The sequence below is a fragment of the Dermacentor silvarum genome, chromosome 7 (genome assembly GCF_013339745.2).
Source record: "Dermacentor silvarum isolate Dsil-2018 chromosome 7, BIME_Dsil_1.4, whole genome shotgun sequence".
Classification (NCBI taxonomy): Eukaryota; Metazoa; Arthropoda; class Arachnida; order Ixodida; family Ixodidae; genus Dermacentor; species Dermacentor silvarum.
Genome location: NC_051160.1, coordinates 140,001,444 through 140,025,979, shown reverse-complemented (window position 1 = coordinate 140,025,979; position 24,536 = coordinate 140,001,444). Strand labels below are relative to the sequence as shown.

The 24,536-nt window shown below is 47.3% G+C and overlaps 1 protein-coding gene across 6 annotated transcripts in view; it reads right to left on the bottom strand.

The window, feature by feature from the left end:
* Window positions 1-24,536, bottom strand: part of LOC119458485 (cytosol aminopeptidase-like) — a 210,912-nt gene that overhangs the window by 48,926 nt on the left and 137,450 nt on the right. For 4 of the 6 annotated variants that reach the window (XM_049671258.1, XM_049671261.1, XM_049671260.1 and 1 more), the window contains exons 4-6: window positions 22,733-22,838; window positions 13,486-13,554; window positions 7,946-8,057 (exon numbers count right to left, since the gene is read on the bottom strand). In XM_049671258.1, the coding sequence (XP_049527215.1) occupies window positions 7,946-8,057; window positions 13,486-13,554; window positions 22,733-22,838 (287 nt within the window). The remainder of the gene's footprint in view (window positions 1-7,945; window positions 8,058-13,485; window positions 13,555-22,732; window positions 22,839-24,536) is intronic. The other 2 variants (XM_049671259.1, XM_049671262.1) reach the window with 2 other exon arrangements.

Sequence of the window (24,536 nt, the reverse complement as noted above, 5' to 3'; positions counted from 1 at the left end):
GAGTGTGAGCTATGCGCCAAGACTGCAGCAGTACGGTGCAGCCCCAGCCAGGACAGTTTGGTAGGACTCGTAACAAAGGCTCCGCTTTAAAAGTCCTTTGTCATGCAACAAACACATAGGAAGGCTAAAATGGCCCTGAATTTGAGAAAATGGCACTTATGCCATATGTTCAGCCCAAATGGCACGTTGTTGTGGGTCATCTACAAATGGTAATAGAGTTCATTAGACAGCAGGACCTGTTAAGGGAGTTCAGTTGAAGAATGTCTTTATGTAAGAAAAAAAAAATTTACGGAATAAAGTTGGCTCAGTGCTGCACCTACTAGCCATTAACCTGCAGTACATCTTCAATGCAATGCATGCCTTAATCTGGAATGCAATTGATATGCTGACAGCTTTATTTCCTATATGAAAGCACTCTAGAGTGCTGGGCAAGTGGATTTCACATCACTGCCAAAGAGTTATTCCTACTGCATTTTCGGACAAAGCGTTGCACACTTGGAGTAGAAATTTGTGTATACGGGCATTTTCTCAAGAGAATGCACCCTTCCCGAAGGTGCACTAGCAGCTTACTTTATCATGGCAGATTTGGTTTATGCCACATAGCTGGCCTAAATGTAGAAGACACGTTAGAACAATAAGGTTTTAATAGTGTAACAAAATGCACCAGCGGCAAGCTTAAATTTGGCCTGGATCAGCAGCTTCTTTGAGTGGGTCATTTTGGCGAGAAGTTTTGACGTGCCCACTTGGTACAAATCACTGCAGCACAACACACCAACACATGTCGAGCTGGTGGGGCCCGAGCAAGCCGATACGCACATTGTCATTTTCCTATAGTGCAGGGTTTTAGGCAGGCGGCGGCAAATCAAAACAAAATTGAATTGATGGGCAACGCCGGAATACGGTGCCTAATATGCCACTAGAGCGCAACATCACACTGACTTCATGCCACCTGAAGCAGGCAACGGCAACAGGCTTGGGTTATCGCCTATTAAAAGCATGCAGCACGCTTCCAACAACATTATGACTCAAGTGCTATGAAACAGATTGGTGAAGATGCTTATCGCAATAAGGTTGGTGGCAATAGCTGTGAATGCGGCAAGCAAGAAACCAGGAGGAGATTTGCTGGTACTGGAATAGAAAACAGAGTGCGCGCCGGCATTTTCCTGTGAAAAGGGCCAGGGAGTATTGTGGGAAAGCTGCTACGAGGGGCGGCTACTGATCGCGATAGGAGGTGCCTTGTGCCTTTTCTTGTTCACATGGGATCTAGCAGCTGGAAAACATATCATACGTTCGCAGTTTGGCACTGTACTGAACGTTGGTGTCGAAAGATCGTGTTTTTCAGGAACATGTGAACAGTAAAAAAGAAGTGCACAGTAGGCTCTCGATAATTCAAACTCGAGGGGACCCCCGGATTTTGTTTGAATTATCAGAAGTTCTCATAAATATGACTCGGGGCAACATACCAACTTGGGTCGTAATGAAACATTCAAATATATTCAATAATACAGTCGAACCCCTTTATAATGAACTCAATAGTTGCGCAAAAAGTGGTCGTAGCGCACGTAAGCTGGCGTCAACAGTCACAATTGGCAGCACTGTGGTCCAAAAACCAGATTTCAGTGTAATCTATGTCCCGATGCGCTCCCGCACCTAGCTGCAAACTTCCGTTCGAAACGCCCATCTAATGAACGAAGTGCGGCGTCATGTAGCTCTTCCAAAACGGCACCTGGTTCCGATCACCTGTCATTTCGAAACTGCAAGCACAGCCGCCATTTTTTTATTCAAGCTTATGATAGATTTTACCACCAGTGGGACCTGACTGTATTCTGCAAACGAGAGCGAAGCGTTCTAGTTGGCCTAAAGCGTAAACTTCGGAAAATACTGCAGCATGCCGCCGTTCTGCGAAGGTATAGGACATCATGGTCTCGGCATTACGACTGCAAGTCCACACAAGAGCCGCATAATTACGTTATCTATGTCGCTTCGGGCGAAAAAAAAAAAATACGATGTTCGAAAGGTAAAGCGTCACAGCGAACCATTATCAGCAATCGGCAACGCCTAAACGAAGCGTCCCCGAATCGTGATCGCCTCAAAGCGCCACAGTAACCACCGACCCTTTCATTTCATTTCATTTCATTTCATTTATTATACCCTCAAGACCACAAGGTATTACAGAGGGGAGTGGGGTAAAAAAAAAAAAAAAAAAAAGTTACAAGACAAGGCAAACAAAGAAGGCAGCAAGTGACGTAGTCATAGACATGAGATGCCAGAAGCGATGGTGTCGATTATGGATGTCCGGAATTGTGCGTGATCTTCAATAGCAATCAACGCGCCGGGAAGGTGGTTCCATTCTTCACACGTCCTGGGAAGAAAAGACTCTTGACAAGCTTTGGTGCGACACTGCAAAACTCCAACTTTGTGATGATGATCAATGCGAGGAGATATATACGTTGGGGATGAAATAAGATTATCGCGCAGATATGAATTATGGAAGTATATTTTATGAAACAGAGCTAGGCGAAGGCATTTGCGACGAGCAGAAAGCGGTGGAAGTTGCAAGATATTTTTCATAGAAGTTACGCTTGCCGTACGGTTATAATTGCTTAGGATGAAACGCGAGGCATTATTTTGAACACGTTCGAGAGACTGGGTTAGTGTCTCAGCATATGGGTCCCAAATTGATGAAGCATATTCCATTTTACTTCTAATTAGCGTCTTGTACAAAATTAGCTTTAATGATGAAGGAGCGGAAGAGAAGTTTCGACGGATATAACCTAACATGCGATTACTTTTATTGATAACGCTGTCGATATGTAAAGACCAGGAAAGAGTAGAGGTTAAATGGACACCTAGGTATCTGTAAGATGTAACCGCTTCCATGGCAGTATTGTTAAGGTAATAGGTCGGAAGGGGAAGTTCACGGCGGGTTACACGCATGGTTTTGCACTTAGATGGGTTTAGTTTCATTAACCACAAGTCGCACCAGTTACAGACAGCGTTAATGTCGTTTTGCAGAGTGTTAGTATCAGCGGTGTCAGAAATTTCACGAAGAATAACGCAATCGTCGGCGAAGAGATAAATGTTAGAAGAAATTTCATTGGGTAAGTCGTTAATATAAATTAAAAAAAGGAGAGGGCCTAACACTGATCCTTGGGGAACGCCAGATTCAACAGGGCTAAATGGGGAGAAGTGGTTATTAAATGCAACGAACTGTGATCGATTAAGAAGAAAATTCTCTAGCCATGCAAAGAGATTAGGATCAAGATTTAGTTTACTAAGCTTAAAATGAGTAGTTTGTGACATACCTTGTCGAAAGCCTTAGCAAAGTCGAAGAAAACACAGTCTGCGCATGAACCTTTATCAAGAATAAGATGAAGATCGTGAGTGAACGAAAGCAGTTGTGTTTCACAGGAAAAACTTTTGCGGAAACCATGCTGTGCGCGTGTGAAGAATGAGTTATCGTCTAGGTGCTTAACTAATTGAGACGACAAGATATGTTCGAGTACTTTACAAGGAATGCTAGTGAGGGAAATGGGGCGGTAGTTATGAGGTGAGCTTTTGTTGCCGGACTTGTGAAGTGGAACCACCCTCCCAATTTTCCAGTCTGCAGGGAGCTGATTGGTGTCCAAAGATTGCTGGAATATTTTTGAAAGTATTAAGGATGAGTAAACAGAAGTGATTTTCAAAAACTTTGCGGTAACCAGGTCTGGGCCAGGGCTGGACGACACCTTCAGATTTTTTATTACATTTTCTACCCCAAATGGCTCAATCATAATAAAGTCCATAGCCGGGTAATTGCAGCTATCTAGGGTGGGAAACACAGGATCAGGACATAGAACGAAATTACTGCAGAATACGGAGTTCAGGATTTGGGGACATTCAGCGTCGGGTATTGTTGACCCACTAGAATCAGCTAAGGTTATTGTATATTCTTCGGAAGGGTTTATGATGCGCCAAAACTTTTTCGGATCTTTTGTAAGTATTGTAGGCAAAGTGCATTCTTGAAATGTACTTTTAGCGAGTTTTTTAGCTGCTATGTAAGCTTCGTTCGCGTTCTTGTAAGCGTCCCACTTAGATGCCAAAGGACTTTTTTTTGCGAGGCGGTACAGGCGCTTTTTCCGATTGCAAAGCCGCTTTAGGTGGGAATTAAACCAAGGCGCCTTAGAATTCGATGCTATTATACGCGATGGAATAAACTTATCAGTTAATTCATGTACTTTGTTTCTGAATATGATCCAGTTATTGTCGACCGTGCGATCGTCGAAGTTACTTAAGAAGAGATCAAAGAAGTTAGATAGTTCCAAGTTTATACTATTAACATTTGCCTTGTTGTAGTCATATATTAACTTATTTTTCACAGCTGGCTTTAACAGAGGAGACGTAACGTTATATGAAAGAGCTAGATGGTCGCTTACACCAGGTATACATGAAACATCCGTAATAAGGTCAGGATGAGAGCACAATATCAAGTCTAAGATATTGGCAGTTTCCTTTGAAATCCTTGTTGGTTCACATACTAGTTGAGTTAAAGAAAATAAAGAACAAAGATCAAGAAAATCATTACACTTTGAAGAGTATGGATGACAAGCAGGTGGATCGGCGTTCCAAATTATATTCGGAAAGTTAAAGTCCCCCATTAATATAACGGGCGCTTTTGGATGCAGTACAAAAAGTGTGCTTAGTGCGTCATGAAGTTCGGCAGTGAAGGAAGACGGGTAAGAGGGAGGGCGGTAACAGACAGCGAAAATAAATTTTCTATGGCCTATGTCAACGCTGGCGCACACTATTTCTAGGTCGCTGTGAAAGTTAACCTTATGACAAGGCAAAGATTTCGAAATGGCAAGCAGTACGCCACCGCCATGGCCAGCCATGCGATCACAACGGAAGATATGAAAGCGGGATATATCTAAAATTTCACAGTCGTACACTTGAGGGTGCAACCACGTTTCAGTTAAAGCGATAATACCGGCACCGCAGTTGTCAATGATAGAGTTAAGTGCATCGCGCTTGTTTATCACACTTCTTACGTTAGCAAGAAGCACAGGGACATGTGCTGCTGAAGAAACGCCACTACCCCTCGCGTGTTCCTACGTAGCAAAAGAACTGCCTGAACTGACGCCTGTGGCAGCGCCATCAGGGAGTGAGTGCTTAATTTGCTTGACGCTGTCACTCGTTGGGTCATACAAGAAGGATTGGCTACCAATAAAAAGCTTATTAAATCTGATCTGAAACGGGGGAGAATCGGGCTGGCGCTTACCAAATTCGATAAGCTTTTTCCTAGCGTGTCTTGTAGCGGGCGAGAAGTCCTCAGACACAGAAATGTTGTTAGCTTTCAGCTTGCTGCGCGACGAAAGTATGGTTTGCTTGACCTTAACGTTCGTTAATTTCATTATGACGGGGCGGCACTTCCCGTCTGAAAAGGCCCCGATACGATGCGCGCGTTCAACCGAGTTCGGTGGCAGATCACTTTCCATAGCAACATAGCGTGGCGGCAGTGCATGGTGCAGCATTTTTTTCGACTCAGGCCGCATTGACAGAAACGCTTGAGCAGCCGTTGTTCCCATAATGGAAAGATGGGTGGTCATTCCAAATCATTCAAACAGGCGTAATGCACATGGTGCTGCATAGATAACTGCACAAAAAACGAGTGGCGCCGCCGTGGCATACGATAACGCACCGAATTACTCGTTCAACTCAAGAAAGTAAGCTTTGTTCATGTGAACTTAGCATCTGAAATGCCGCCCGAAATTTTGCTAGCTGAATTGAACATCGTACCCTGTGGTCGATGCGTATGCCGAATTCCTCTCCCTTGCACTACTGTAGTGTTTGTCGAGTGCGTTGAGTGTACGAAGCGTGAGCAGAGTCACCCCTGGTTTGCTGTCACCTTTACATCGTCAGCGCTCCTGCCCCGGACTACAATCGAGCTACCCCAGGCGATGCAGATGCATGTGGCCAGTTCGGCGCAGCGATTTCGGCGGCTGGGAAAAGAGTCGGCAGTCACCAACGGCTACAGCGGCTCTCGCAGGCAAGGGCGCGTTGGCGCGAGCGACGCTTGCTCGTGCCGACTTCTGCGTTGCCGTTTCCGGAGTCCTGGGCTGGAGTCGTGCCATCGAATCTGCAGACATGGTGCTGTGACCAACGGACGCCAGCGGTGAACCCCAGAGACAATGTCGGCTCGCATGTTGTAGATAACGTGTGGACATTTCCTCGGCGCGGCCACTGTCGCATGTACTAGCTTTTGTTCGCAATGCGCGCGTTGATAGACCGTGTGACTTGTTTCGCCGGAGTATGTGTAGAAATTTAAGGTTAAGGGGATGTGGGGATGCGCGACTCTCACGCGTCTCTTGTAATCCGGCTTCACCGCGTGGCTAAGCACTGGTGGCGGTCGTAGTGGTTGCGGCGCATTGCGAGAGATGGCGCAAGTGTTGTGATGCTAACGCTACGGAATGGCGGGGTGACTTGGGAGCGAAAGGTCGAAGACGATTCCTCTTCGGCTTGGGATCGGCGACCAACACGCACGAACGCTTCGCGTGTGCGCCGGCCCGCTTCGCGGGACCGTCTCGCGAGGCTAAGGGCAGGACACCGGTGTGGAAGAACACGGATCGTTCGAACGTGCCACCATTCGCGTGACCGTACACGTGAGTGACTGGGCGATGGTGTCACAGCGTGGGGCGAACGTATTCGCTCGCTATCGGGTCGCAGTGAGTCAGACTTCCTTGATTTGTCGCGCGCCCATGTGACTGTTCTATGCATAGTGGTTCGGCTGGCGTGTGTTGGTGTATGGGGGGTGCAATAAGTGCCCTTTTGTTTGTTTTCACTGCTGTGTTGCCGTTCCTTTGTCCCTTCCTTTGCTCTTTTAACTGACTGTGAGACTCGCGTAACGCCTTTGCTTGCTGTGAAGCTTAAGAAATCCAGGCTGACTGACTTCTGGAAATAGACTTTGTCATAAAGACGCAGTGAAATTGTGATAATTCAAACCACTTCATTGCGACGGTTCATGTGCCAAAAAATGAGTGTTTCGCGATTGGCCGAGCACATGTTTGGGTTAGGCGTCAGCCGCAATGTATGAAAAATGCTGTAACAGTGGTGCGAAATGCATTCTCTCGTGAAGTTGACACTTTATCGACTGCCTTCGGTACGTCTCAACCTTGGCCCCCACGCCATTGCGAAGATTTCCCAGACAATGGTTTCGGTTTCGTTCGCGGCTTTACCGTTTGGCACCAATTTCGCGTCAACAAAGGTCCGCCACAACGAAATTTTTCGCGTGCCCCGTAAATTTCGTTGTAGCGGGACTCAACTGTATCAGAGTTTGAATTATTGTGAGTCTACTACCTGTACTGGGTAATTTCTTGTGCTCTCAATTGCTAACGTTGGTGCGGGAAATCTTCCATAACGGGATCGTATGAATGAGGTTCTACTATAGTTGACCGACTGCATTTAACATTCCATAGCAACACACGGCTGACTGATTCCGAAATTTGAATGCCACAAAGCAACAGTGGCCTTATTATGGGCGTAATAGCAGAAGGCTCTGAATTAATTATGACCCTCTAGTGTACTTTATAATTATAACACAAGCCTTTCTGCATTTCAAAATAAGACCCCAAGCTCAATGTAACGTTGATAGCATAGTCAGGAATTGAATCTGCAACATCAGTCCCGGCAGCAGGATGCTGTGTCATTTAGCCACCATGCCACCTAACAGTGCAGAGGCATGAGACACACGGTAGTGAAGGGTTCTGCATTCACTTTGGCCACCTGAGATGCTCTTCAACCTGCACCCAGAGCCCACGAGTGCTTTTGCACGTACTTAACTCCCAGTGGAATGCAGCCACCAAAGCTGGGAACCAACATCCATGAATCTGCGTGGGCTGAACAGCACAGTGCAAGAGTCACCGAGCCGTACGTAGCAGGTGTGAAGGGTAATCAACTGAGCACTGCTTACTTGTCCAGCTCCTGGTTGCCAAGGAGTGAGACTGTCACCGGGGGCTTGCGTGATTCTTTTTTCTTGAGCTCCTCGAACACGTGCAGTGCCAGCGTGCAGCCCTCCGCAGCAGCTGGCAGAGAAGGAATACAGTGCAAGGAGTCATAAGAAGCAGTTTTTATAGCATTATGGATTATACACGGTGGCGGGTTCAGTGGTGGTCCAGCCAGTTTAAGAATTGGAGCAATTTTTGGAGCAGGAAAAAAGCTGTTTAGTATCAATTTAGGAGCAGCTACATTAGCATTTTGTAGCAGTTCTGAAGCACGAAATTTTGCGTTTTGGATCAGTTGGAGCTGGAGAAAAGCAAGTGCATGACATTTGGTACAGCTTATTACTACTGCACAATTGTTAAACACTTCTTTAGAGCAAATGGACACAAGCAAGACAGACTGATGCAGCCATTTAGCTCGCGTGCCCATAGCAGAGAATGCTGCAAACAGACTTTATTTGCCTATGTAAATAGCACTTGTAGACTACAGAGAATAGTTTTATGCAATCAAACATAATACAAAAGCGACTAGAAATGCAGAAAAACAATTTTGTGCAACAACAATGCCTAGCTGCGGGCCCGAGGAGTCGATGCTCGATGCGCTTAGTCGCGCAGTCCCAAGTGCCGACGCGCGAAATGCCTAGACGCGGGCTTGAGGTCTCGATGTTCGATGCACTTAGTGAAGCAGTCCCAAGTGCAGACCGCGTGAAATGCCTAGACGCAGGCTTGTAGCTAGGCCTCTACAGTAGCAGACCGATTTTCCGGACTTTGCGGGGACTGAAAAATAGTCTGAAAAATCGAACAGTCTGAAAAACTTGCGCACCCCCCCTCCCCCCCAGGAAAAAAAAAATATGAGGCTTAGAGCGGCTTAAGAAAAATGCCACAGTTTCGCCCAAAAGGCGGAACATCGATTGCGATAGCAAAGTAATAGACAGCTATACGGGTTAAAGATGTTAGTTTTATTGGCCATATAAAGTTGTAAATATGTGCTTACTAACTAAATAAGCACGGTGTCACGCACGCACAGGTTACATGAATACATCTCACTCGATGACCGTGGAAACTTGTTATAACGCTGGAGTCAGAAAGCACGCCAGAAGCAGCGGGCAAATTGACCTTCGTGCGGTCTATTCTCTCGCTTCAACGTGAACGTCGAAAAAAAAAGAAAAGAACAGCGCATACGAAGCTACTGGCACTCGGCGCACTCCTTTTGTATCCATCGCAGATCGCTTTGAAGATGAGTCTCCCGCGGGCGCACACTTCGGCCACATATCAGATCGCTTTCAAGATATGGTGCCTGTACGGCAGCTCCGTCGGCAGCAGCCGCAAGAGCTGAACGCAGCTCCCCACCGTCTCTATCACCTTTTCCATCCCCGCGCCCCACGAGCGAATGAAGTCCGCGCGCTTCTGGCCGCCTTCCTTTGTCCCGTGTGCGTTGCCGGCTCACCGTCGCAAGCTTTCACCCACACACAGCGTACGGCGCTACGGAAACTTAAAAAAAAAATATGGATTCCGCTTAAGTGCTTATAACGATAGTGCTGAGCTGACCGAAAAAAAAAACCAAGTGCCCCTTTTTGGAACATTTGTAGGCCAAGGAAGAGTGGGCATGGCCTCCGAGACAGGAGGATAGTGTGCGTCTACCAATCTTGAAGGCTATACAGGGGGCCACTGGAAGCCAAGCCAGCGGAAAATCCAACATGGCCGCCCCCAAAATCGGGTAGCGTGGCTCGGAGCGAGCGATTTAGTCTGGAAAATCGAACATTGGCACTTAAATTCATCTGAAAAATTGGTCGCAAAAATGCGTTAGCTCTATGGGAACCCTAACGGTACATCTATAAAGTCCGGAATATCCAACAAGTCCGAATTTTTGGAGTCCGAAAAATCCGTCGGCTACTGTATGCATGTACGTCATCTGTGCTAGTACTGGAAAGGCTGCGGTAGTACTGGAAAGGCTACGGTAGTACTGGAAAGGTGCGCGGCGGTAGTGTGGCGGTGCAGGGGAGCATTACGTCATACCAGCTGTGGCGGCAGCGATCGCATGATGGCACGGCGCACCTTTCCAATACTACTGCAGCCTTTCCAGTACTAGCACACATGACATACACGAGTATAGGCCTAGCTACAACCAAGTTTAAACCTCGACATAGCCAAGTTCAACCTAGCTACAACCAAGAGACACAATCAACCGGCCAGCTTCACTGTGTCTTGCGCTTTGGCGGCCTAGTGCAAGATTTTGCCTTTTTTTTTTTTACGGTCCCATGAAAAACGTATCAGCAGGGTTCTACTGTACTAGCTGCGTTTCCGGAGTGGATAACGTCCGCCGATGAATCGCCAATTGACCCTGAAGCCACGAGCCTCAGTAGAAACCGCACTTTGCCGTCGAGCACCCTTGCAAGGCAGACGCCACGTCGGCACCGACCGTGGCGCTATCGCTTAATCGGGACGCACGTGCCGGTGCTGTTTCGTCTCCTGTTGAAACTAAGGTTGCAACTAAGGCTCGCCCTATCTTCACGTTGCACGTTTAATATACAAATGCAAAGGGTGGTGCAATTGCCGGCGACTGAAGCCGTCAAATCCGAGACTGTTTGGCGCAGTTAGGCACAATTTCCACCGATTGTATCAGGATGGCGCAGTAAATCCCATTTGGGGCCCTTTAGCGCAGTTGGCGCAGGAGTGGAATCACATTTATTGTCATAGGCAAGTCTAAACAGCCAAGGATGATTTCGATCGGCAGGACGTTTCCCTTGTTTGTACAAGGGGAACAAAAAAGCGTGGATGACCGCGGAATTTTTCCACGAGTTCCTGACGATCCTGGATCGGAAAATGGCAGCAATGAACCGAAAGATTTCGCTTTTCGTAGATCAATGTTCAGCTCACCCAAAGGAAGCCCATCTAAAGGAAACAATCTTTAACAACATCACCATAAGGTTCCTGCCTGCGAACACTACAATCCATTTACAGCCACTGGACATGGGAATAATTCGGAACGTGAAACATCACTTCAAAGGACTTTTAGTCAGGCGTCTCCAGGCAAAAATTGATGTCAAAGATGAGAAGCTGCGGATCAGTCTACTCTATGCTTTGCATTCTTTGGCCATGTCTTGGGAAAATGTGACCTCGGACACCATCGCGAACTATTTTCGCAAATGTCGATTTAGAACGGGACCAGACGCAGCTACGACGGGAGTTAATGAAGAGCCCGATGAGGACTTCGGAATTGAAAACTGAGAGAGTCTGCAAACTCAAGCTTTCGCTCACGACTTTGTCACCACGGACGTCAACAACGTCGCAACCTGCGGGTAAAGGTCCATGAAGACTTGGTAGACGAAGTGAATGAAGTCGAGACTTAGAGTGATAGTGAAGATGCCGATGTGTGTGACCAGCTGCCGCCAACGTCAGAAAGCCTTCACGCTCTCGATGTTTGCACCGCATCTAAGTGGTGCCAACAGCATGAGCGACGAAACCGCTGCACAATTTTATGCCTTTCAAGCGGGTCTTCTCAGCGACCTCGAGGGCAGGAAGGAGCAAGCGAACATTACGGACTTTTTCGGCCAGAAGTAGTTGTGCCCAATAAAGCCTATGTTTATTTTCATGTTGAGATTGGCTTATTTTGGCTCACACAAATTCATGATGATAGGAATATTTTGCGTGGTCCCGAGGAATTCGTATCATCGACATTCTACTGTAGTGTGTATACTAAGGTTTTTTTTTCTTGGGTCCCCGAACTGCACCCTCGCATTACAATCTTGACCGCTTTATAATGGAATAAATACGGTATAGAGGGTTCATAGCAGCTTTTTCGTAGAAGGTTCGTAAGGTTCTCATGGACTTTCCAAGCTCTAACAAACAATTTTCAAGGATTACCGTACCACGACGCCTGACAGCTTGAATACAAAACACTGTTTAAACAACAACAAAAAAAATTTTTTGCTGCACACATATGCTCACTACCGTAAAATTCCGAGCAAGCACCCCCACCCGTGCAAGCACCCCCCTAACTTCAGTGCCAATTTCAATTTCCGCGCCATTCCGGGAAAGCCCCCCCCCCCCGCCCCCCCCCCCCCGCTTTTTCCGCTCTGCACCAACACTGGCCTGCCACATCCAGTCAACTAGAATAATGGCAAATTCAGCAAATGCCATTGTCATCGGGTGCCCCGATGAGCCATTTCATCGAATCATGGTCGCACCCAGCGCCCCTAAAGTCCCTAAATATTTTTTCTCGGGACTTTAGGCGCCCCAGTGGGCACACGTCCACATCGGGGCGAACTGCGGCTGGCGGTCTGTAGTTCACGGACCGCCGGCCGACGGCGAGATGTGCCTCTTACACGGCACAGAGGATTTCCCTGCGGCACAACGACGTGACCACTCGGCGACAGAGGAGTGGTCGTGGCTACGCTTTGGCGTCGCCGGTAGCTTCACCGCTGCTAATCACTCGCCACCGATATCGTCGCTAGGCCTTTTCGAGTTCACTTCGAATCTGTAGCAGACGGCGCTTCAGAACGAACCGCCGACGCTCCCAAGCAGCAATGTTTTGTTACCGTCGTTGCTGCTTTACCCTCTCCTCACAATAATTTCACACGATGAAGAAAACATGCTGATATTTGCGGTGCCACCAGCTGCGATGCGAGCTTGGCCGAGCCGCGGTTCGCTGTCTGCCGGCGGTAGCCATGCACTGCAGCTGAGCTTGACTTGTATTGGAACTCTCATTAGTGCTAAACGTTTCACCGTGGACATGGTTATTAATAAAGTGAACATTACGCATCACTCTACTCTAGCGGACATAATTTTGCCTGGAATAGAAGCTGCATAACCAATGTTCGTATCGCCGGTCGCGGCGACGCGTCGGTGCAGTGTCGATGCGCTCTTTCTGTAGTTCTTTCGGTGGTTTTGAGAGTGATAAACACCACTAACAAATCTTTGGCTTAATAAAGTTCATGTTCGATAAAATTTTACTGCCATTCCTACTGCACTTCTTTTTTTTTTGGCGGGAACATTTTGTCATTGCCATCTCGAATTTTGGTGCCGTTCCGGGACAGCGGTCCCCCCCCCTAACTTTGCCGGTAATTTCGACTTGCTTGACGGGGGGCGCTTGTTTGAAATTTTACGGTAAGCCATTTCTCATAAACCAGCACTAGCTACCTGAAACAAGATTTCCCCGGCAATAAAGACGTGAATAAAACAGGATTGCCTTGGCTCCTGGCTTGTGTAAACCTAATGGTCAGATACATAAATGAAGTCCCCTAAGCCTAACCGAAAGCACATTAAGAATTTTTATGCACTCGGTGGAACTTAAAACTTTTCAAGGCCTTGAAAATTGCAGCTTAACATCACGGCTTTTCAATGGTTTCAAGCACTACTGAAACCTTGTCCTCTTATACTCCCGGTCCGCTGGTTTAACCATCGTACTGGTGCCACACAGACACACCAGTGCGAGATTTTTCTCTAGCATTCTTAGTGTGAAATTCTCCATTGCTTCCGGTTGTTCAAAACTAGTTATCTCTCCATTTCTTACCTTCGGCATTGGCACAGGGGTCCACATCAATAGCGGTGGCACCGATTCCACGCAGGCTTCGCACACCAGCTGCAAGAACCAAACAGATGGCAGCTGTAGAAACTGATGCACAGGGGTAAATGCATGCTTGTCGAACAAGAACAGCCTTTCAGATTTCACAGCACCAGAAAAATAAAAAGTACATATTACACAAATGGCAAGCTTTCAAATGCACCGAGAGATGAAAAATGTTTGCTGTTTCAGCAAGTCTTTATTTAGTTAAAAAATCTTGTATTTTTGTGTCCTTTTTGCGCGAAATCTGTGAAGAAACTAAAATGTTAAGAGCTTGCAAGCTCCCTTTTGCCACCTGTTGTTAATATGTTCCTTTCTGTTACGTCTGTGCAGCAGGTTGTGGCTGCCGACGATTTATTACAAACAAGGAAACATGAACATGTTAAGCGGCATAGCTTAGGCGTTGGAGTCAACAACTAGCCAGCGTTCGATAACAAGCTCGCGCTCGTGCCATCACGTTCCGTGCATTCGCGCGCGCACTTCGTTGTCGTCTTCCTCTAGCACTACATGTCAATTCTTCCTCCCTTAGACGAAGCCTCCATAGCGGTCTGGAGGACGCCTTAGTTCAGGTGGTTGCAGTTTCCGGGTGGTTCCTGCTTGTGATGTCGACGGTTGCAAGGAAGTATTGTCTTGCCTGTCGAGCGAGTCAAGCCGTTGAACCGCAGAACTCGACGGTGTCTCTTCTGATGTGGTGCCTGAGAGATCGTCTGCTATGCTCCAATCTATCGGTGATTGGGTTGCTTGTCCGGTCTGGCTCGTCTCCTTCATGTGGTTGAGGTGACTCCGAACCTTTCCTTGGTCGCTTTTTACCAGCCAGGATCGTGGTCTGACGCAGCACATTATTTTGCCTTCAATCCAATCAGGCTTTTTCAAAAATTGACGGACGAGTACTCTCTCCCCTACCGCGAAGCGACGTGATTTCAGTAATGTCTCCTGGCTTTCAGGGATTTGTATCTCCGTCTCCCGCTTGAGCAGATCATGAGGGCATAGAAGTTCTCGCCCGAACATGGCTTTCGCAGGTGTCATCCCTGTGGCAGTGTGTATAGTTGAGTGTTGTCGATACAGGAATCTTGCAAGTAGGCACTGTATGGACTTGTCTGTATCCCTCAGGAGTGCTCCTTTCAGTTCTGCCACATAGCGTTCTGCCTGGCCATTTGTTGCAGGGTGGTACGCTGGTGATGTTATAGCCTGAATGCCATTTTCCGTGTAGAACTGCTTTATCACGGTGGAAATAAAGGCTTTTCCGTTATCGGAGACGACTTTTCGGGGAATGCCAAACGTTGCAAAGAGGCTTCGGAGCACATCGATGACAACCGCAGATGTTGATTGCGTCACGTGCCGAACTTCCACCCACATTGTGTGTGCGTCCACAACAACCAAGTAGGTGCGCCCGAGTAGTGGCCCCGCGAAGTCAAAGTGCACCGTGTGCCATGGTGTCTGGGGATGGTCCCAGGTGGGAATAGGAGCTTTGGGTGGACTCTTCTGCGTTGAACGGCACTCACGGCACTGTCGCACCGTTTCTTTGATCACCTTGTCGATTCCAGACCACCATACGTAGCTCCTTGCGCCCATTTTCATGGCTACCATGCCTCAGTGACCAGCATGTAGAAGTGCCAGGACGTGAGGTCGTGCTGAGTTTGGTATGATTACCCGTGAACCAAGTGTGATGCACTCATGACGAAATGCTAGTGTGGTCGCTCTTCGTCGGTAAGGAGCGAACTCCTCTCCAGTGAGTTTTTCCACTGTGCCATCCTGCACTACCTTGTACAACCTCTGCAGGATGCTGTCTTATTTTGTCAGATGTGCTATCTCTTTAGCAGTAAATGGAGGTCTCGACAGAGCTTCAAACAGCAGTACGTCGCCTGGTGGCCAGGGTTCACAGAGATGTTCTGGTAATGGTAATCGGCTCAACGCAACTGCATTTTGATGGTTCTTGCCATGCCGGTAGATGATGTTGTAGTCGTGCGCCGATAACTTGATACACCATCTGGTCATCCGTAGTGAGAAGACTTGAGCCGTTGGCTTTCCTGGACCTAGTATGCCGAGCAGCGTTTGATGGTCCGTGACGAAAGTCACCTTTCTTCCCGCAATATACTTGTGGAACTTGTGCGCTGCAAACACTACAGCGAGGCCTTCTCTGTCCAGCTGAGCATAATTGCGTTCCGCCGACCCTAGCGTCCCAGATACGAAAGCGATTGGCGCCTCTCTATTCTGGTCATCACGTTGAGACAGAAAAGCTCCTATGCCGTACGGTGAAGCGTCACACGAGACGAGAAGCTCCTTCTGTTCATCGTAGTGTGCCAGTACGGTCTGATTGAGAAGCAATCTCTTAAGCTTATTGAATGCTCCTTGATGGTTGATCTCCCATCTCCACGTGGCATCCTTCTGCAGGAGCTGGTAGAGACAGCTGGCAATTGTTGCCCTGTTCTTCAAGAATCTGTCATAGAAAACCAGCATTCCGAGAAATGATTTAAGTGCTTGCTTGCAGTTTGGTGCTGGAGCCTCTGTTATAGCTCGAACTTTCTCTTCGTTGGTGTGGATGCCTGTCTTGTAGATTCGGTGTCCCAGCCTTGACTTATCGCACTGCAAAACAGCACTTGTTTTTGCCGAGCCGAAGGTTGTACTCGCGCAGCCTCTTCAGGACTTCTTCCAGTCTCTCGGCGTGTTCTGTGGCATCTTTCCCACTGATGATCACGTCATCTAAATACGTGCAAACGCCTGTGATGCCAGATAGCACAGTCTCCATGAAGCGTTGAAAAATGGCTGGAGCTGCAGAGATTCCGAAAGGCAACCGTTTGACCTTGTAAAGCCCTTTCAACATGTTCAGGGTCAATATCTCTGCTGTCTCTGGTGTTACGTGAAGTTGCTGGTAAGCCTGTGCCAAATCCAGAGTGCTGAAGACCTTGCCTTCGACGGCGTTCTCAGCTCGCAGTGCAATGTCAAAGGCTTTCTTGAATGTCAAGTCCTTTTCCGCGAACAGCTGTTGCTGGACCTGCTCGTTCCCAAGACCGCAAACGAAACGATCACGCAGCATTACCTCAAGAGGCAGGCAATTGGATTGGCTGCAGTGTCTGCGCTTGTTCCAAAATTGCATTCTGCTGCTAGCCTCTTGAGCGCTGTGACATAATCACTGACCGTTTCATCGTGCCGTTGGTCACGTCGTTGGAAGCGTGCCCTGCAGAAGACTTCAGAAGCTTGCGGATCAAAATGAGCCCTGAGCATCTCAACTATGTCATTGTAGCTCAGTTGGTCGGGCTGCTTGGGTTGAACGAGGGCACAGACGATGTCGTAAGTCTGTTCTCCGCACAACGTTAGCAGATGAGCACGTTTCTTGGAAGCGTTCGTAATGTCGTTAGCCTCGAAGAACTGTAGCCTCCCATACCAGGATCTCCAGGAGCCAGAGCTGCCACTGAGTTCGGGTAGCCGACCCAAGTCAGGCGCCGCCATGTCGTTCTGTTCCTTGACGTCGGTGAACTGCCGATGAGTCCAGAGTCTTCCTCGTCGCCAATTGTTACGTCTGTGCAGCAGGTTGTGGCTGCCGATGATTTATTACAAACAAGGAAACATGAGCATGTTAAGCGGCATAGCTTAGGCGTTGGAGTCAACAACTAGCCAGCGTTCGATGACAAGCTCGCACTCGTGCCATCACGTCCCTTGCATTCGCGCGCGTACTTCGTTGTCGTCTTCTTCAAGCGCAACATGTCACTTTCATCATAACTCACTCTGGCTGAAGTTTTCCTGTTGCAAACTAGCCGCTCACACGTAGGTGCATAGTTTTCATACGAGCACTACAGATGGAAAAGGGTTGTGTTGCATCCATCGCTCGATGTTCAGTGTTTCGTGGCTCGCTGGCAACATTTTCAAAAAAATGCAAGCATGCAAAATATGAATATGCTGCGTGGTGAAATTAAAATTGTGGTGAAAGATGAAATTGCTGTGTATCTCCAGATCTGTGACGTCACCATCAATGATTGTGCCAATAGTCAGCATGGACTTATCTGCATCAGGTGCAGCAAGCAGTGGTTTCAGTTTGATTTATTCCAAGGCACACATAATGTCACAAACATGGCGGAAGCTACTGAAGATGAAAAGCGATTCTACTGCTGCTCGCTTTGCATGAAACCTCCATTTACTATTATCGATCAGATGCTGACCAGCTCACTGACAACAAAATAATGTCAATGTGCACGGGATATGAAAAGCACACCCACTAGGGCAAAGCGGAGTGTCTTGTGCTGCTGCCACAATGCAAAGAAAGCCCATGATGCCCTCAATGCCGCGAGTGCTTATCAGTCCCAAGATAACAACTACTGCAGCTTCCATGCCAATTTTGTGCGAAATGCCGTATAGACTCATGTAAGACCTGCACATTTTTTTTTCACAATTTTGACGAGGCATAGCCCATACACGAGACTGAACACTTTGGTCAAAATAGCGCGACGGTAAGTAAGAAAGTAAAGATAGTAGTTTTATCGGCCGGATAAACTTGCAAACATTCTCTAACTATGTAAATTAACAAGCATGGTGTCAGTGTGCACAGGTAAACATGAACACATCACATTCGATGACCGCGGACAGTCGCTGTCAAAACGCTGGCATGAGGAAGCGTGGCATCAACAGCGAGCGAACTGACCTTCGTGCTGTGTATCGCTTCAACGCAAACTGAGCAGCAAAAACGGAGCACGCACAAAGGTAGACTCGGCCCCCGACGCAGATTACTTTCAAGATAGGGCGTGCGTGGCCACGCAATGCGCAGTTGCTGCGCGCCTCCCCCCTGCCTGGCGCAATGCGCACAACGGAATATGGCGCGTTTCCTGCCAGCTTTCCTCCCTTGAACGCAGGAGACTGAGCTGTAATCATCGGTGCCGACAGCAAAAATGTGCCGGGCGTGTATAGAATTGCTATCTCAATGAAAGTAGGAGACGCATGGTATGATTCGGCGTCTAATACAATCGCACCCGCCGGACGGCATATCAGACACCGAAACATAACCATGTCTCTCCTACTTCACAGCAACAAGTTCAGGGTGTGATCATTAGGCGAGAAAATACGGTATACGGCATAAATAAAGGTTGCAGATTTCTTCAGTAAACAAAGGCACACCGATGTTGCTAGCATTTGTTCACTGTTTTCTTAATACATCCTATAATTTGACTTTGGGTAAATTCAAAATTTCTTATTCAGTCTGGTCAAATCAGAATTAACAAGGTTTTATGAGAGTCTTTTGATGTGCTTACTGGCCACGAAACTTCATCACACTATGGGAGAGCTTCATGCGGTGCCAACAGTGCCTGCGCGGCAGCGACACTGGTTCAGAGGGAGTACATTCAGGGGGCACTCGGCAAATGACGCAGCAGCTGGTCGGCGTGTTCGTGTGATTTTTGTAGCGGCTTTATGGCCCTTCATGCCTTTCAGCATGGGCAAAGAAACTGGAATGGTCCTCAGGAGCTTGAAGAACAATGCCGATGACCTGTTGTGTTTAGCAGTGTCGTTCTGACTACGAGGGACGTACGAAATGAGCTGCCAACCTTTGTGAAATCAACCAATGAGAAAACATTGCACACACAATGCGAATTCCACAGCACCTATCCTTGTATCCAATCTAACATTACCTAAGCTGTTAAAAAGAAGAAAGAAAGGAAAAGAAAAGGAAAACACAGCTGTAGTGCAGGGACCTTATGAGTGTTGTTTATGTGCGTAGACTGTTTGTGAGAACTCTCTAGATTGTGCATGAAGAAAGAAGAAAGAGAAGAAGGCGAGCCAGGGGCAGCTTGCGCGCTTGGCAGTGTTCAGAAAAGAAGCAAGAGAAAGGGAAGAAGAAGAGAGGCAGGTGCCGAAAGGGCAGAGGGGGCTCCTGACTGGGAAGACGCAGGACCAGTGCGCTGTTCCGGGAGCTCCTGCCACGGTACCTGAGGCTGCCCTGAGGACAACGCAACTGCCTGTCGGTGCAGACGCGAAGTGGCGCCTGGTGTGACGCCGTTTGGAGCAGGTCTGACTGCTGCCTGCTCGTTGCCGCCTGTTGGAGCAGCTTCAGGCTGTGTCCGGGGCACGGTGTAAGATATGTACTCTTTAGGTGAGGACACTCGCCAGACTCGATCGACCAGATAAAGTAGCAAAGGCGCGCGCCGATCGGCCCGGTGACGGCAGCGGATACCTATCGGCAGTACGACGCAACTTCAACACAGAAAGCTTTTTATTGGTTTAATCTACCGTTGTTATAACAACCGGCGGTTCGCGGGAAATCCGAAATGATTGAGTGACGCACGAAAGTAGGTCACCGGGGAGATGGCATGCGCGCGTTCCTCGTCGGCGCACGCTCTCGCCTGCGTTGTAAATGAAGTTGCGTCATTCCGCCGATAGGAATCCGCTGCCGTCACCGCCCCGATAGACGCGCGCCCTTGCTACTTTATCTGGTCGATCGCGTCTAGCATGCAAGCCGAGAAGTGTCCCCACCTAAAGAGTATATATCTTACACCGTGGTCCGGGGCGAGGCCTAACCGAGGCCTTTGCTCGAGGCCTAACCGATGCCTTTGTTTTGAGGCCACCTCTTGCTCGAGGTGGCACGTGAAGTTGTGGCGGTGGAAGCCACCCGCCCAACACCCGTTCGAGTGCTCTGGCCACGGTAATGCAGCCGTGGGCTGTCGCCTGCCTCATCTGATGACCAGTGCTGTCATCCTGCCTTGGCTCGCCTCCCACGAGGGTCATCGTGCGTTGGTTCATCTCCAACAGAAATCGTCGCGACTGCTCAGACGACCTACCGCTGATCGACGACATCATCAGGACTGAACCCGTGAGACCTACTTGCTTTTTCCTTGAACGCGGTGAGTGGGACTTAGTGTAGACGTGTGTGTTTTATGAACCTTTGCTCTCTATTCTGTGTTTATTGCTTGTCTTGTCTCAGTCCTATCATCTTAGATAAATGTTCGTTTACGACCATTCGTGCGTCTCTGACGTTCATTACCGCCTGACTGCACACAGACATACATGCCGAACTATTCCATCACAACAGCGAAAGATATGATTATGAAGCCTACGGTGTTCAATCGTCAGACCCTGTATCTTCTTTCTTTTAACAGCTTGGCAAACGACAGCTGGGACACCCTATATTTATTTGTGCTTAAAGTTTGTTGAAACATGCTTCCAAAGTTGAAATGCACGATTGTCAGCTATCTCCAGCCCTTGCCAGCCATCCAAATCGAGTTTGAAGCTGTGTCGATCTCGTTCAGCAAATGTTGGACTAAGCATAGTAGATGAGTTCGTGCACACATTACCAAGCGACCTGAACTAATTGATAAGCAATTGAAACAAAGGAAACTGCTTTTTGTAGTTCAGTTTTGGCCATATATTAATTTGAAGTGTTGTGTGGTGTGCACACAAGAACCGTGAGCAGCAACAGAGTGCAGAGCCAACATTGGTACATCACCGCTGTCGACTGAAAGCTTCTAGTAGCACTTGCTGGTGCTTCCATGAAAGAAATACCACTACATACAGGGGTAGCCCTGTATGTATTGTTCACGACCTATAGAGAAGGTAGTGATATTCTTATGCTTCCACATTTGTTTACCTGTCATGCCGAACAGGCAACAAGTGACAGCCCCCACAATATTGCAGCACTCCTCGCTCAGTTATGCAAGTACATCAGGCATCGACATTTCCAAAGAAAGCTATGCGCTATCTATCCGAGCACTTATACGCGCAGAGTTTTCTTGAACAATACTTCATTCAGAACACTGCACGCATGATGAAGACTTCTCAAAAAGAAAGCGAAAACCAGCTATCAATAACAGTCCCCCATCTAACAGTCACTGTTCTCGAAGGGATCCCTATAGCTGCCAGTCGCTCATATCATGCAGCTCGTTTCAGCTAGTCTGATACGACGGTGCTCGTATTCGCAAATCAGCATGTCTTGCAATATTTTGCCCAATGCATTTCTGTGAGCCCAAACTATTGTTATTTCGATCGTAAAATTGCCATTTGCCAGATAATCCAAACTTGACCAGACCAGAGGCACACACCTGGCTCCAATGTGGCAGTGCCTGTCAAGGTGGAGCTTACGGGACAGTGAATGCGTTGAACACATGCCATATTTAACGACTATTATCGGCCCGCTCTAGGATGATTTTCTAGTAATAAACGGAGCTCACAATGTCTGATAACCATATTACCTGATTCTAACACGCACCTTTTTTTTAAATTAAAATTAGGCCAAAATTTGCCTGCACAGTGAAATTGGACACGAAACCAAAACCACGTTCGTAACACTTGTGTGCTTTACCGAATAACACGGATGTAGTGCGGCCGAGCTGACTTTAAAAAAACATGTGGCGTATCTCTCCAGTTTTCTCTGAGAAACTGGCCGCCCGTGTGCGACAACATTTCTAGCAACAAATCGGGTGCGCATTAGATTTCTACTTTGTTTAGGTGCTTCCCTGCCATTCCTACGTTAGTTTTCTACTTTGTACACATAGAAAACATTTCATTTAGGGCATGTTAGAATAGGGAAAATATTGCCAAATAAATCAGTGGTGTGTATTGATATGTTTTTCTGCCTCTCGTTTAATTCTACCCACCGGATAATTCGATGAATTTTGTTGGACCCATCAGGGTCAAATTAAGAGAAGTCGACTGTATTCGAATGCAAAAAATCGTACGCGCTCCAACTGTTCCTTGCTACGATGCTAAATGTCTTGTTGAGAATGATAAAAAAGAGAGAGAGAGAAAAAAATCAGTGGTGAAAATTCCACGACGACATAGTCAGCACGAGGGACCGTTGTGTCATTGCAGCGTGGCAACAAAATCATCTGACTTGTCTGCCACCGACTCCACTCCTGTCGACATGGTTGTCGGTGCAACAGAACTGTCTCAGGATGTCAGTGTACCAAGCCTAGTGCGATTGGGCCTAAACTTATCTAAACTAGTCACGAAACTGGTCGTCATAGCTTTCTCATCTGCAGTGGCGCCTCTAGTGGCAGCTGCTATCACTATAGCAAACTTGGCCTGAACTTTCGTGACCGGTACAAAAGTTCTGAAGGACTCTGGTTTTACTGTAGTAGAGCTCAGTGAACCCTGGCATGTAGCTTTAGTGTTCACAGAAGTTAGGTTCTATGCAATGTCGACAACAGCTGGCACAGCACAGAACATACGGTATGGGGCATTAGTGTTTCACCAATACAGCAACATGTGCTTGCAGACTCACCAGCAACAGCATTACGAACGCTCTCCGCAGCTTCGTCACACTCCTCGAGCTCTCGGGCCTCAACTTGTCGAGGACCCAGGTGCACAACAGAGGCGATCGGGTACTTCTGCAAAATCAATTGCACATTGCAGTGAGCTAAGCAGCAAGTTTACCAAGTTCACATGCAATGTTCTTAGTGCAGGGTTTGTACACGTTTGACTCAAAATTCGAGGACGATTCATGGAGGGGGAAACAAACCTTATTTGTACAAACACATTGAAAAATAATGAAATCTCCTTTAGCTGCATTGCTGAGTTGGAGAAATGCTTCAAGCTGTTCAGGTTGTGTTTCTAAGTTGACTTTTAAATTGTAAGGATGTCAATAACCTTCTGGCACGATGGTTAGTAGTGTCTGACTATAGCCAACGACACTCGTGTCAAACCATTAAGGGTGAAGAAAAAACTACCAGCTAGATCTAATTGATTTTTTGCACAAAATGGTATTTTCACACTGTAACTTCATTGTGAACGGTTTAGGAATTGGGCTTTATTATTTCAAAAGCTATGATGGTGTACTTTATAAAATACACTGGGCATTTATGGGAGAAAAACCCAATGTAGGTTCTCAAAGGTATGGTATACTTTCGAATTTTTTAAAACAAAAAGACTTGCATCGAATAATGACATGAAACTTTATACAAGCCCCCTTTGCCTTCTGATGGCAAAATTAGCACTTCAGTGCCAAATGTTCTTTGTTTGGAGGTGCTTTTACAATTCAAGTGTGTAACATATATGACTTCAGTAGGTACTATGGATGGGCTTTTGTGTTGGTTTGTCAGAATGCATGCGGTGCTAATATATTAAGTGATACAGATGAATATAATATTTTATGGTTGATGGAGGCGTACGAGAGTAAAGAATTTAACATTAAGTTCAATGGTGGTTGAAACATTAAAGAGGTCCTGAACTACCCCTCTGGCTAGGTGAAAAAACACAGTCCGCAGATAACATATGCTGCTGTGAACATCTCAGCAAAATTTTGCAGTCATGCGCGGCACATGGGGCTTGCAAGCAGAGCGCGAAGTCACCTTTTTCTCAAACACTCTCTTTTCAATGGAAGCCTGCTCCTCACTCTTTGCTGGCTGCTTTATTTTGTAACATAGCAGCTTCCCATACGTGGATGCTATTGGCCAATAGCTGACATCAATCAAGAAGGGTGTTTAGATCAGTGCGCTTCTTCCTACTGTTCCTGTGTATATTTAACTGACACTCTTTAATAAGCAGGCTTAAGTAAGCAAAAATCTGCTTTCGAATTCCTATAAGAATTACGTACTTCCAGAAGAAGCCGACTATCGTCTGTTCACGTTTGGCTGCAGCCACCCAAGTAGGAACTAAATTTCGGCCACTCTGCTTATCGGTGTCGTAGCCTGTCAGGTCTCACTAATTTATATTAGTTTTCAACACTCAACTAGCCTCGAACCATGCAAAACTGAAGGTCAGACCACACGCACACTTGCCAGTGCGCGCTCACTCTTGGCTGCTCCTGGTTAGATGCGTTGGCAGACTTCGCTTCATATTGAGCTACTGATAGTACTTCAAAATTTGCAAGTTGGATGTGGCTACTATCTGTTGGTCAAGCTGGTGCAGGACAAAGCTAGTTTGCACCTTGGAGCACGGACAGAATGGAGCGCTCGAGCGTGAGTGCGCAGTCAAGCCCTGTCGTTAGCCTGCTGGCTCTGTCCTGGCTCAGTTTCTGGCCGCGCTTTTGCGCAAGAAACCGTAATGACAGCTATCAGGTGCCGTTTTGTTCACTGACGACACTAAAG